The sequence below is a fragment of the Cololabis saira genome, chromosome 10 (assembly GCF_033807715.1).
Source record: "Cololabis saira isolate AMF1-May2022 chromosome 10, fColSai1.1, whole genome shotgun sequence".
Lineage (NCBI taxonomy): Eukaryota > Metazoa > Chordata > Actinopteri > Beloniformes > Belonidae > Cololabis > Cololabis saira.
The window spans coordinates 22,725,869-22,739,269 of NC_084596.1; the positions used below are offsets into that span (position 1 = coordinate 22,725,869).

Consider the following 13,401-nt stretch of genomic DNA (forward strand, 5'->3'; position numbering starts at 1 on the left):
CCGGTGTCCTGCATGTTTTAGATGTTTCCCTGCTTCAGCACACCGTGATACAAACGACTGTGTCCGTATCACACTTGTGCAGACCTTGGTGACATGCTGATGACCATTAATTAGAATCAGGTGTGTTGAAGCAGAAACATCTAAAACGTGCAGGACTCCGGCCCCCCGAGGACTGGGACTGAAGACCACTGAGCTACAGGGACACATGGTTGGTTTTCACTCATGAATTGTGTAGTTGGGAGTGGTATTGCTACATAGAGTACCTTAAAAACTGAAAACACATAAATACCATAATAATATGGAAAACTTGGATGTCAAAAATAACTAATAAGGACCCTTAATCTGCCAGTTAGACTTGAAAAAAAAAAACTTTAATATGCGTGAATTTATTTTGTCAATTTAGTGATCATTTATTAAAAAAGAAAAAAAAAATCAGTGAAAAACAACCATTGTATGTTTGGATCCACATTGACGATATATGCGTATAACCCAAAGATGTCAGACATACATAGGTAAACTTTAAGATCCAGAACAGCTTGTGTGCCTCTTCATTTAATGTAACATCTTAAACTGCCCCACAGCTCTGTGAATGTGTGAAAGGAACAACTTCAGATCCGCAGACATGCCTGCAGTGCAGATTTCGCATCAGTTATTATTATTATTCAGGTTTTGGCCTACGTCTGCGCTGCAGGTGCGTCTCTGCTGCCACCACGTGGTCGCCGTTCCGAGTCTGGTACACATTTCTATTCTAATAAAAACACAGGACACAAGCTCTTATTTTTACAGTAAAAAATGAAACAAAACAAAACAAAACAAAAACAAACAAAAAACAAAAGACTTTATTAAAGAAGCATAAAAAATAAAACTCTTGATACATTTCTCATAACCGTCAAGTCAGCTCAAATTATACGATTATACAATTTCTCCGGCTCACGGCTAAAAGGTCCATAAACTTTCAAATAAAATATATTTCAATTTTAAAATTTCTTCAATAATTTTCTCATTTTGTTATAAATTGCCTATATGTAGTACACAGGAAATAAAGAAAATAAAAAATGGAAAACAAAAATAAATTTGAAGTAATAAAAAGGGTCACATTATTGTCTGGGATATTTAGGTAAGCAAATAAATTGTAAAAAATAAAATGTGTGTAAAATTTTTTTTTTTTTTTATTTTATTTATTTTTCCCATCTTAAGAATCATTAGCTAATGCCATGGTGGCTTGAAGACATGCACATGATTAACTTACAAATAATGATACATGTTCTTTAGAAACTACACTTATGTTCAATTAAGTAATTTTGCTTTAGAAAACAAGATCCCGTTTGATTGTATCCAGGGTATATACACACAGGTTAGGCCTGAAACCTAGTTTGCTGACATTTTACATTTTGGTTCTGCATACAAAAGATAATTAAAGCAAAAAATAGGAGAGCAGAGGCTTAAAGGGAGTCTGTCACCCCTTACTGGTGTGGCTCTCTTTGCATCCCCCCTCTAATCACAAAAAAGGTCAGAGGTCACTGACTAGCATGCCTCAGGAAACCCTGTTTTCAAACCTTTAGGAAGGAATTGGGGGAGGGGATACAATTGGCTAAAAAAATAAAATAAAAATTAGCAGTAAATCTGAAATTAAAAAATGTACCTTTTTAACAATTAAAACTACTGTACATTAACCCCAACATTCTCTCATTGGCCATAAACATCCTGGTTCAACGCCAGGATTCACACTGAACCCGTCCGGTAAATACAACACCATTTATTCTTCAACACGTCGTCTTGGACAGTTTAAAGAAGGGCTTTGAGCGCGGCCTCAGCAGACTCACACAACAGTCATCACAGATCTGTTCTCTCACACACATATGCCGCCCTGCATCCGTTCAGAGTGAAGTAAAGACAGGAAAATCAAAGAAAGCCCAAAGGTAAAAAAGGGTGTTGTGCTGTCAGGTCTACAGTGCACTGGAGATGTTAGTGTGAGTACTGAATGGCTTCCTGCTTTAACGACTGGGTTTGTTAATCTCTGTGGTTCAGTAAGGATTTGCACCAAAGCACCATGGACCGGTCGTCACAACGACTACCAGTTCAGCCTCTTAACAGGTTTCTCCTACAGCTCTGGACTCGAGCCACAGCTGGGTTACTACCATTGTCCTATAAGTAGCAAACAAACAGTCAAAACAGTGAATAAGTTTAATGTTATACTAACCAAAGCACCAAAGCACAACAGCAGCTGCCCTTTTCTTTACTCGTGTAGGGTCACTATTCATTCCATGACATCAAATCCCTGCAGCCCGTCTTCATCTGTGACAACACAACTGTGCTTGCAGTGTCCTGCACAACAGGATCTGAATGAGAGTAGGGACGATCAGTAAAATAATAAGCAAAACATTTTGCAGCTGCTGGGATTGGAACACTAATAGTGTCTGGAAGCCCTGGATGACCTAGCTACTAGCTGCCATAAAGGATAAGTTGATTCTTCCTACTGTGAGCCTGAAAATGTGATTATGTGTCTGTGCAGTCAGAGGAAGCCCTTGAGAATTAGGTGTGTCGTTTTAGTTCAGTTGTCATGGCTTGTCTCGTCCGATGAAATGATCCCACATATGTTGAAAAAGAGCCACCAACGGCAACCAGCACAACATTGCCAAAATCATGTCACATTAACACTATAGGAGGCAGTTACTGCAAACTCACACCGAACTAAAGAAAAACAAAAGTCTAACACAACAGGGTGCACCTGCCTCACTGGAGTTACTCTGTAATGCTATGAAACACAGGACCGATAAACTACTAACCATATAGTGCACTACATTTTGCCAAGAGTACAGCGCCATATGGGTACGACAGTGTGTTTTCCGAGTGCCTTACAGCTTTGCTGTGAGAGAGGGGTGGAAGACCAAAACCTAACAAAAACAGTAAGAGCTGGGGGCTTTTATTTCCTTTCTTTTTGTTCCCCATTCTTAGAGAGGCTGGTGGTTACAGTGCATGGAAAATAAAAAGGTCAATTAAGACCCTTGTCGTAGTTTCATGTGAGAGGAGCAGTCTTTCTCCTTAACCGTATTGGACTAAACATTCTTATGTGGCATTAGAAAAGCCCTATCTTATCCTAGATTTTAAAATACGTCATTAGCCACTCACGAGACAGTCAAAAATATGAAACAAAATAAACACTAAATGAGCAGATTTAAGTGTAACAGTTCACATAATGAGAAGGAAACGTTCTAGTGTGGATGGATCAGAGCGATGCCTTTTTTACAAGGCAGAACGAAATGAAGGGCCAAAAGCAGATCCTCTCATGGTGATGACACACCGACGCTCACGTGAACTACAGTATGAGTGGGCATTATTCTCTCACAAACACACTAGCGCATACACACTAAGAAGAAGTAGTACAGATGTAAAGGGATTGTCAGGCAGCCCAAACATACAACATACTGACCACAGCCATGATCCATCAGCATTACTAAATTGTACTCTCACTTATTAAAAAGGATAATTAATTTATCAATTGATGCAATATCCACATTTGAAATGTGGGTCAAAGTCATCCCAATTCATCCAACATGTTATGAGCTGAATCAGGAGTGAAGAGATGTCTCTTAATAGCATTCATTTGGCTTATTTACTGATGGCTAAATTTTGTGTGGCAATGAAACAGGAATTCATCCTCAAAAAGGTCCCTTGAGTGTAGTGTTCTGCTAGGTGCCTGACAAAATGCCGACTCTTAAAAAAAACATTCCAAGCTTCCAAAAATAAAAGAGGAACCTTTTCAATTATTGTCACATTAAAACAAAACAAAAAAAAACAACCATGAGATAGCACAGAGGAAAGGAGGATTTGTTGGAACGGCTTGCGTCCTATCAATAACTTTAAAATCAGGAGTACAAAAGTGCAGGCCTCATTGACAGCTTCATTGAAAAATATCTGTTAAGTACAAAAGTGTCAAAAGGAAAGGCTGTGAGAGAGAAAGCAGGCAGAAATCTGAAAAAGCCAGAATGAAAACATGGAGACAGACCTGCAGCCAGCAGAGCGGGCTGCTCCAGGTCGAAATGAAGGCCTGAAGAGAGATAAGACACTAGTTTCCTTCCATAAGTTCATCACCGAGAGACTGACCGAGTCCCACCTGCCATTCACTTCCCTCTGAAAATAAGTCATTGTCAATATTATTATTATTGTTATCAATCTTGACAGTTATCAGCAACATATCAGCATCCGTATAGTATCATCATCTTTATAAATGCAGTAATGGTCCATCATGTGTTTGAATTTTATTAGTGTGAATCTTTCCATTGTGTCCATCACAGCTGGTTCCCCACTCAAATACCCTTGCTACCCCCCGAAAACCTTATATTTAATCCCCCGCACGAGTGCCTAGGGCATTAGGAGAAGATGCGGATGCACTGTGTGGTAGGAGTATGACAGACGGGGCATTCTGGCTCAGCTGACTGGCAGATTTGCCCAGCGCACTCCATACAGAACAGGTTGTGGCCACAAGGCACCAGAGCTGCTGTCACCTCGCTCTCAAAACAAACAAAGCAGTCCCTGTTGACCCCGGGGCTAACGCCCACCAGACCGGCGACCCCAGGGCCCGAGCCACCTTTCAGGCGGCCCAGCATCCCAGAGCTGAGGCCCACGTTGCTGCCGCATCCTTCGGAGTCGGTGGGCGAGCCACCGGGCAGTGAGGAGGCCGAGCAGGAGGAGTAGCCGGTAGACGAGCCGCCGGAGCTGGAGCTTGAAGCTCCTGAGAAGGAGCCGCCGCCCGTGCTGCCCGACTGCAGCCAGGAGAGAGTGCTGAGGGGGTCGCTCTGAGCTCGGCGGGCCAGCGGGTGATCCAGAGGGCTGATGCCCGTGTCCTGAGGCAGAGTCGGAGACAACCGTGGAGTGATGGCGCCGCCACTGAGGCCACTACTATTGCGGCGTAGAGGCTGCTGCTGCTGCTGCTGCTGCTGGGAGGAAGCAGCCGTCTTATTGCCTGCCCCACCGTTGACAAAAGGTGCCCAGATGTTGGAAGCACTAAACTCAAAGCCCAGTTCCTCTGAGGACGGCAGTCCCGGGGTTGAGTCACCCCCAAATGTGAATCCACCTCCAGCACTGCTGGAGCCTGTGCTGAAGGGGCTGGTGGGGCTGCCTCCCTCGTTGGCCTTTCGGTTGCTGCTGTAGTTATCGGAGCTCATCCCGCCGTTGTGCGAATGATATGCCACTGAGGAGGACATCTTCCGGCTCGAGGAGTGGTGCATGGACATGGGAATAGACGGGGGCGGGGAGGGTGGAGGAGGAGGCGGGGCAGAATGGTGGCCCGTGGCCCTGGACCACAAAGATGCGCCCAATCCTCCACTTAAGGCGCCAAGGCCTTCTAAACTGACATCAGTGCCGTTAGTGTGGAAGTCATTGTCCCCCTGCAGGTCTACAAAGGTTCCAGTTCGCAGGGTGATGTGCGTCTCAATCTCCTCTCTTGCTCGGTCCACGTTCTCTGGCATCCCCGTCACCTCAAACACCGGGTCTTTCTCTCGACTGGGTGTCACAATGTACGTGTGAGTCTGCTGCTGGATACGCTTGATTGTTGCTCCTTTTGGTCCAACAACTAAACCGACGACTCTGTAGGGAACTCTCACCTGAAACAAGGAAATTACACCATATTTTAGCCAGAATTTTATTTTTTCTAGAGAAGTAAACAAAGAAATATTCAACTGGTTTGTTGTAGAACAAAAAACACAGAATTGCCAAAGGGGTTGTTTACCTGTATGGTGGTTTGTCCAGGTAGATGCGGAGGGCCGGGCAGGGAGCCTCCTCCTCCGGGACCTCCAGCTTTGCAGCGGGACGCCCGGATCATAGAAAAATGCTCAGCCGCAGACACAATTTCACGTTTGGCCATCTCCACATCCTCCCTGCGTCCTGTCACGATGAACACTGGATCCTCACCTCTGACTGGAGTCTTTATGTAGGTGTTTGTTTTGGCACGCAGGGCCTTGATCTTACAGCCTGGAAGACACGATTAAATCGAAAGACAAGCCACATATTCAGTACACCGTAATTTCCAAGCTTTTGCATGCACCTGAATATACACAATTCTGCACATATATAGGCCACACTTGTCTTTAAGCTGCAGGTGCGGTTGATTTAATTTGAACAGTTTCATTGGTCCACTGTGACCCGTTTAGTAATTTCATTGGTTTGATGTGAGGAGGGTAAATGTTTTGGTGGTATGAAACTTGTCAGCCCGTAAAAATCCATAAATTAGCCGCATCATTGGTAAGGCTGCAGGGTTCAAAGGATGTGAAAATAGTAGTGACTTATAGTCTGGAAAAACAGTACATGCATAACATAAAAGAAAGTAATAAAAAAATGTATTCAATTTGAGTCCCCTGTTGTGTAACATTTGAACTTTTTTCAGTTTTTATTGTTCATCTGAAACTGCAAGGCATACGAGTTTAAAAGGCAGTCCGTACCGTTTCTATTTCAATAATTAAATTACGACTTGACACGTTACTTTTTACATAAAGCCTGCTCATATATCCATCTTCACTTAAATGTTTATACCAGCAATGTAACCAGTCCTATGCACTTGTAGAAAATACATAATAGATGGACATAACAAATATATTGCAGTCACAATGTCCTAGATGTTTCCCACATTTGTTCACTAGTTTATTGACAACAGCTGTTTATCTTGAGGCGCTTTGCCTCTAATAATTGAACAATCACTTTTGATGAAGATGAACACCTATTGATATTGATGTAATGCAAAGCTAAAAAAAACATTATTATTAAATTGTCATCATCAGAAGAGGAGGAGGCGATTTGCTTCATAAAGTTGGGAATGGGTCGTATGTTATTAATTTCAAAACAAACAGAAAAACTGAATACGGAGGTTTTACAGTCATTTACACGAGAATAAGTAAAACGCAATAATACTGATAGCCCTCTTTGCCATTTATTTGCTCTCAATTATATTAAAGTGAAAGTAAAAACTCGTAAATATCTGGCCGTTATCAAGCAATACTACCATAAACTGCTGGACTCAGAATTACATAGAAATGATATACAACATGTTATTTAAATAAAGACTATAAATGTATTAATGCAATGCAAGTCGGTAGTACAATGCTTCTACACAAATTTCCAAATAAGCACAACCCCCAGAAGACAGGGTTGGGATGAAGACAGTGACTCATGAGGCTATGTGGTTACGGCTGTTATTTAATCATGATTTCAATTATTTTGTCACATACTCTGTTAATTCTACTTCGCCATCGAAGACTGAGTCTTTACTCCTGTTTCTAACAAAAAGGTATTTATTTACTTAATATCAAGGTCACCATGATGTAACTGCCCGTAAATGTTCAAATAAATCATTGAACAGCTTTCACGGGGTGCAATATTGACCTGAATCACTTTTATTCAGCCTGTACATTTGATTAGTCCAAAATGTACGTTTATAGTGGAAAATTACGCATATTTAAGTAGAGTATGATAAATTCAATGTGCTTCAAAAGTCAGTGGATAATCTTTTAAATACCGGTAATCATGATTTCATTGTTGACCAAAATAAAAGCAAAGCTATTTTTTCTTCACCCCATAATCAGGAATCTCGAGTTGTTCACTTCACCTAAAACCGCCTGCCAAGTACAGTGATTGATTTAAAATTAAAAAGGACACACTTTTGTACTGTACTCTACAGTATTTTTAGCAAAAGCATGTTATGGAGATTTCATTGTGTGACATTTAATGTGTCGGTTTCACCACAACCATCCAACGTTAGGACCCTAATAAAGCAAGGATTTACTGCAAGGCTTGTTACGGCTGTGTTTATTTGAATTACAATAAGTCCATATAAATATGTACACAGCCGTCGTTCGGTCGCTGACTGTGAAGATGAATTATGCACCCACATACTTGGCTCTTAGGAATTTCACTGGGTGCTGAATCTGCATAAGTAACGCCAGGAAAATAGATTAATTTGACGTATAGGGCCGTCTTATTTTTAACTAGTTTGTAATCAGCACATGAAAACAAGAGCAGGTTAGGGTCATGGCAGCAGGTGTGCTAGATAAACACGAGCCAAACATTAAGTAGGTGGCTGCAGCACTGTCTGGGTCATCTCTCCTCGCAGGCAACCAGAGCTGCTCTGTCTCTTTAAATGAGTCCGGTTCACCGTGGCCAGCCAATAGGACGCGCGGAGCGTGATGTCATTGTGGGAAGCAGAAAGCATGGCTTTTTCAAACAAAGAGAACAATGCCATAATGCTAACGGGGCTGCGGCAAGAAAACAAACCCCGAAACGCTAAGATATTTCAACATTAGGCAATTAAGTAATTATAACCAAAGGGTGATTTGTATCTGCTGAAAGCGTGGCGGGTGCTGGGCCGGCAGACAGCGCTGGGTGCAGGGCGTTAACACCGCCCAGTCCCGGATTTGTGCGCCTGCTGTGCCGTTTCAGCTCAAATCTGATCAGAAACCAGAAAATAAACAACCCCACAAGCCCACACGTGCTGCAGAGGCGCGAGTTTGTGTTCAAATGAGCTACTTTACACCAACGATATATAAACGAGTGATTTCCTTTGTCTGGGGGAGGCTTCTAGACATGTCCAGACTCCCGACAATCTGCCGCTTTGTCTGACCCTCTTCCACCCCTCCCCCTCAGCCCCAACACATCCACACCAGCTCCCTCTCCCAGTGTCACTGCATTGTCTCAAATACTGAGAAAACTGCCTTCAAAAAGCAGAAAGTGTGTGTTTTTTTGTTGTTTTTTTTTTTTAAATCTAGGATCCGCATTATGCTGCCATCAAAGACTCAAAACAGGGCAGGCAAAAATGAGCAGAGCAGACAGCCAGATAAAGTTCCCAGACCCTCCTCTCCAAAGGCAGCCACCCAAACAAAGAGATAGATATTTTTGTTTGGGTGTTTATTGTATTTTTCTTTGTTTCTTTTACCTTTTCTTTTCCTTTCTATTCTTTTTCTATTGATTGATTTGTTTTGGTGATTTTGTATTGAGGGGGAGGATTTTTTATAAGCCCTTTGGGCTTCTTTTCCTCTCCTGCACAAATTATTTGTCCTTGTATGATTAAAAAAAAAAAAAAAAAAAAAAAAAACTTTACTGTTGTCATTGTGCAAATAAATAAAAAAAAATAAATAAAAAAGAACCAGGCTGCATGCTGCCTGCTGCATAAACATAAACAGATAATAATAATAATAATAATAATAGTTTCTTTTACCTTTTCTTTTCCTTTCTATTCTTTTTCTATTGATTGATTTAAGCAATAGATTGAACATTAATACAGATTTTGAACTATAGGACACTATACAGAACAGATTTATAGACTCATTGATGTTGACCAGATGTTTCACATTTATTTCACTTTGTGAATGACAATAAAATAGACTGATTAAAATGTAAAAGGTAAAAAAATAATACCAATTTAAAAAAAATAATACCTCTGACAGTGAATTTAACACTTTTAATGGCCTTAAATTTGGCAATTTTCGTTTATCACTTTTTAAAACCCCGCGGAAACCCTGTAATAATAATAATAATAATAATAATAATAATAATAATAATAATAATAGTAAGATCTCTCTCTCTCTGTTTCTTACCTTGCCTCCCCACTATTTCGGCCACATGCTCGGAGCTGGGCACCGGCACACACTCCGTCATGTTGACGCTTCTCTTTCTGTTGCAGAGCACGGAGCTTTGTTCCCCGTGCAGCATGGGGTGCGAGCCGGCCATGTGGTAGCCGCCCGAGCCGTAGTACTCCGGGGACGGGGAGCAGGAGGCCGGGGAGTCCCGGGACCCGCCGGGATGCTCCAGCATCTGCAGGTCCACGTAGCCCACTCCGTTGCAGCTGTCGGGGCCGGGGGGACCCTGCTGGGGCCCGTCCAGAGGGTCGAGGGCCAGCCCGGTGCCTCCACCTCCGCCGCAGTCCACCTTCTCCAGGGCCAGCAGTGACAGCTGGTCCAGGGCGAAGCGCAGCGCGTCCTGGTGGTCCTCGTCCCGGGACTCCGGGTCCGTGTCCCGGGCCAGACCCACGCCGTGCTGGCTGCTGATCACCACGTCGTGGTCCATGATCTCGGGGTGGAATAAAGGGCTGGGCATTGTCCCTCTGTTGGATATCACATCAGACCAGGGATGGTTTTGGGGGGGAGTTCACCCTCAGCTGAAATTTAAAAAGAAAAAAAAGGGAAATGTCAAATAAAAAAGAAATAAAAAACCAAAAAAGACAAAACATTTGTTTTTTTTAAGTGCAGAAAACACAAGTATTAGCACCAGAAGTGGAGGTTTGAGCGCCTTGGCTTTGTCTGTTGTTGCCTCTTGTCTTGACAACTGACTAGGATGCTTGACTGTTTTTGTTCGTCTCAACTACAACTACATAAACTATCCCCCTCGGAGCGGATAAAAACGTGGATTTTTTGCTTTACCTAAACTTCAACCATAACCACAAGTCCCCTAACATAATAAAACAAGCTGCAGATAGTGAGTACAGGCTGTAGTTGAGGGCTAGCAGGGCTAGCTCTCAGGCGGCAGCAGTCACGTTGTCGACCCCTTTGTTTGGAGCGGCGCGGCTAGCGGGCTAGGAGGCTGATTTATGGTCCCGCGTTACACCGACGCAGAGTACGGCGCGCGTCGCCGCGTACCCTACGCACGTCGATTTAACGCTTGACACCTGGCCGCCGCTACCGCCGCTACCGGACCCGTGCTGGCGGAGCGCTCCGCCGGGAAACCCCGGAGTACTCACGGTCTGTGGCCGCAGAGCTGCGCTCTCTCTCCCGGCGCCTCAGCCGGAGGATCCGCAGCAGCAGCAGGAGAGGAGAGGAGGAGGAGGAGGTCTGTGCAGCAACACCAGCTAGCCAGGCTAACTAGCGAGCTAAATGGGGGGGCGTTGGAGGAGGAAAAAAAAAAACCTTAAAAACCGAAAAGAGGGCAGCGTTTTTGCTGTTTTTTTTACTCTCTTCCTTCCTGGAGAATCGGGGATGAACTCCTAAGAGTGTTGGCAGGTCCTCATGCTCCCCGGGTTCCAGTGAGTGAGCTGGTAGCAGCAGGCTGGGTGCTGCTGGGAGTTCCCTTCAGTTATGAAAACAGAGCTCGGCTGCGCCGCCTGACCCCACTCCGCTCCCCGCCTTTGTCTCGCCGGCCGCGCGGGCGCACGCCGCTCCGTCTCCCGCACACGGCGCTGACGTCACCGACACACAACAATGGTTCAAAGGCCACATGCAGCCGCAGACAGGGCAGCAGCAGCCCAGCAGCACCACAACACTGGTTACTTTCTGTTTGTTTTTTTTTATTGGGAAATTTATTTTTTTTATTTCTTTTTGCATTGTATTAAGGCGCAGATACATGCGGGGGAAAAAAAAACATGTTCATGGTTGGGTGTGTTCATTACGGCTACCAATGAGGTGTTTGGGGGTGGTTCAACACCTACAAGATGATGCTCATGCACTTCTACTGCATTTGCTTTTCACTTGTTTAATAATGACCATGCAGGCTCATAATGGTGCAATTGGTCTGTGCAATAGCAATAATAATAATAACCACAATCATACATACATACATATATATATATATATATATATATATATATATATATATATATATATATATATATATATATATATATATATATATATATATATATATATATATATATGTATATATGTATGCATGTCTATATATATTTTTATTTATCCTGTATTTATCCAGAAAAGTCCCATTGAGATACAATATCTCTTCTGCCAGGGAGTCCTGGTCAAGATGGCAGCAGAAAAATAAATTCATTTTCATATAAAAGCAAATACATACAAGGACAAGTAACTTTACAAAAAAATAAAAACATATCAAAACAAGAAACAAACAAACATAAAACATACAAGGATCAGAAAGCTAAAAAGAATTAATGACAAAGAATGACACTTGATTAAAAACAGTGACATTGTTCTGTATATATGTATGTAGGTATGTATGGGTATATATATATATATATATATATATATATATATATATATATATATATATATAGATGTGTATGTGTGTGTGTGTGTGTGTGTGATTATGTGTGTAAGTAGAATAGATATAGAGCAGATGCAGTTAATAGACAGTATAGTGTATATTTATATAAATATTTATATGGGCATGTGTGTACAAATATTGGCATGCTAAGTCATGAGTGTGCCTGTAAGAAATAAAAAAAAAATAAATAAATAAAAAAGACATTGGAACATGGACGTTTCGCAGGCAGCCATCGTCGACTCGACGGGCAGCTTTGCTGCTGCTTGCTTGCTGCTGTGTACAAATATATAGAAATGTTCAACTATGTGTGTGTATGTATAGGTATGTGTGTGAGTATAATTACAGTATATAATAATAATACTGTTATTTAGCAGTATGAGTACAGTCTGTGCGTATTTATAAATACAGGTTAAATTATTAGTGAATGGGGGTAGGATTAAATAAGTTTACACTTCTTGCTACTCCTTTTTTGCACATGTAAATTAAGTTATCAAGTGCTAAAGGTTGAAATCTTTTTTTTTTTGTTGTTTTGTTAAACTTTTCTTGAAGTGTTGTTTTTTAAATGTACACAAATAAAATAAATCAAATCAGCTGTAACAATGCACCTTTCAATAACCATGGCTACCTCATACTGCTGCACCTTTCACTTTTTTTTTTAAATAAATTGCATACAGGGTTCATACACATTTTTCAAGGTCAAATTCAAGACCTTTTCAAGCACTTTCAAGGGTCATTTTCAAAATCTTCAAGCACCTTATCGCTGGGGTAAAATATCTACAGGAATATATATACTCAATTATTTTTCCCGCTTTTTATCACAATTATGCACATTGTATCGTGCTGTAAACATCGAGTTATGTTTCATCTCACTTATTTTATTTCTCCTTGTAATAACTAAACTATACAGTCTGATCCCAATTTTGTGAAAGACAGTTATAATTTCAAGCACTTTAACTAAAATTCAAGCACTTTTCAGGCCATGAAAACACAACATTGAAATTCAAGCACATTCAAGGATTTCAAGCACCCGTAGGAACCCTGTGCATATGTTAATACGAGCTGTCATTTGTCTATTTACTGTCCAGTGAGCAAAAATAACCGAGTCAAATTCCCTCTTATTTGACCTGACTTGTTCAAAAAACATGATTCTGATTTCCTCTGCATCAGTCTATAAAAAAAACATATAAAATGTTTTTTTTGTTTGTTTTAAAACACTAAAAACAATCTGGGGTCTTTCCTTGCCCCTTCAGCCCTCCTATTTAAGATTAAAACATCAGCATAGGAATATAGGAGGTGAGGCTGAGATGGCATGAATGAGTATTTAAACGAGTTTTGATTACACTATACTTACTTACAAATACTTTCATACATTCCCAAAAGTCCTCTGCAAAGGCAGCACCTGTACATCCTTCC

At 41.7% G+C, this 13,401-nt stretch overlaps 1 protein-coding gene across 1 annotated transcript; it reads right to left on the bottom strand.

Moving 5' to 3' along the window:
- Positions 1 to 774: 774 nt before the first annotated feature.
- Positions 775 to 11,119, bottom strand: LOC133452625 (RNA-binding protein MEX3A). Its single transcript, XM_061732082.1, has 4 exons — positions 10,721 to 11,119; positions 9,582 to 10,141; positions 5,729 to 5,970; positions 775 to 5,603 (listed from the first exon to the last, which is right to left on the bottom strand). The coding sequence occupies exons 2-4, from the start codon at positions 10,078 to 10,080 to the stop codon at positions 4,371 to 4,373; spliced, it is 1,974 nt and encodes a 657-aa protein (XP_061588066.1). The 5' UTR covers positions 10,081 to 10,141; positions 10,721 to 11,119; the 3' UTR covers positions 775 to 4,370.
- Between the last annotated feature and the right edge of the window lie 2,282 nt (positions 11,120 to 13,401).

Excerpts from the sequence above, each read along its gene's own strand:
- LOC133452625 (XM_061732082.1), bottom strand. The coding sequence starts at position 10,080 with ATGCCCAGCCCTTTATTCCACCCCGAGATCATGGACCACGACGTGGTG. Across the intron at positions 5,971-9,581 it reads CGAAATAGTGGGGAGGCAAG|GCTGTAAGATCAAGGCCCTG; the intron begins GTAAGAAACAGA and ends CGTGTCTTCCAG. Across the intron at positions 5,604-5,728 it reads CTGGACAAACCACCATACAG|GTGAGAGTTCCCTACAGAGT; the intron begins GTAAACAACCCC and ends TCCTTGTTTCAG.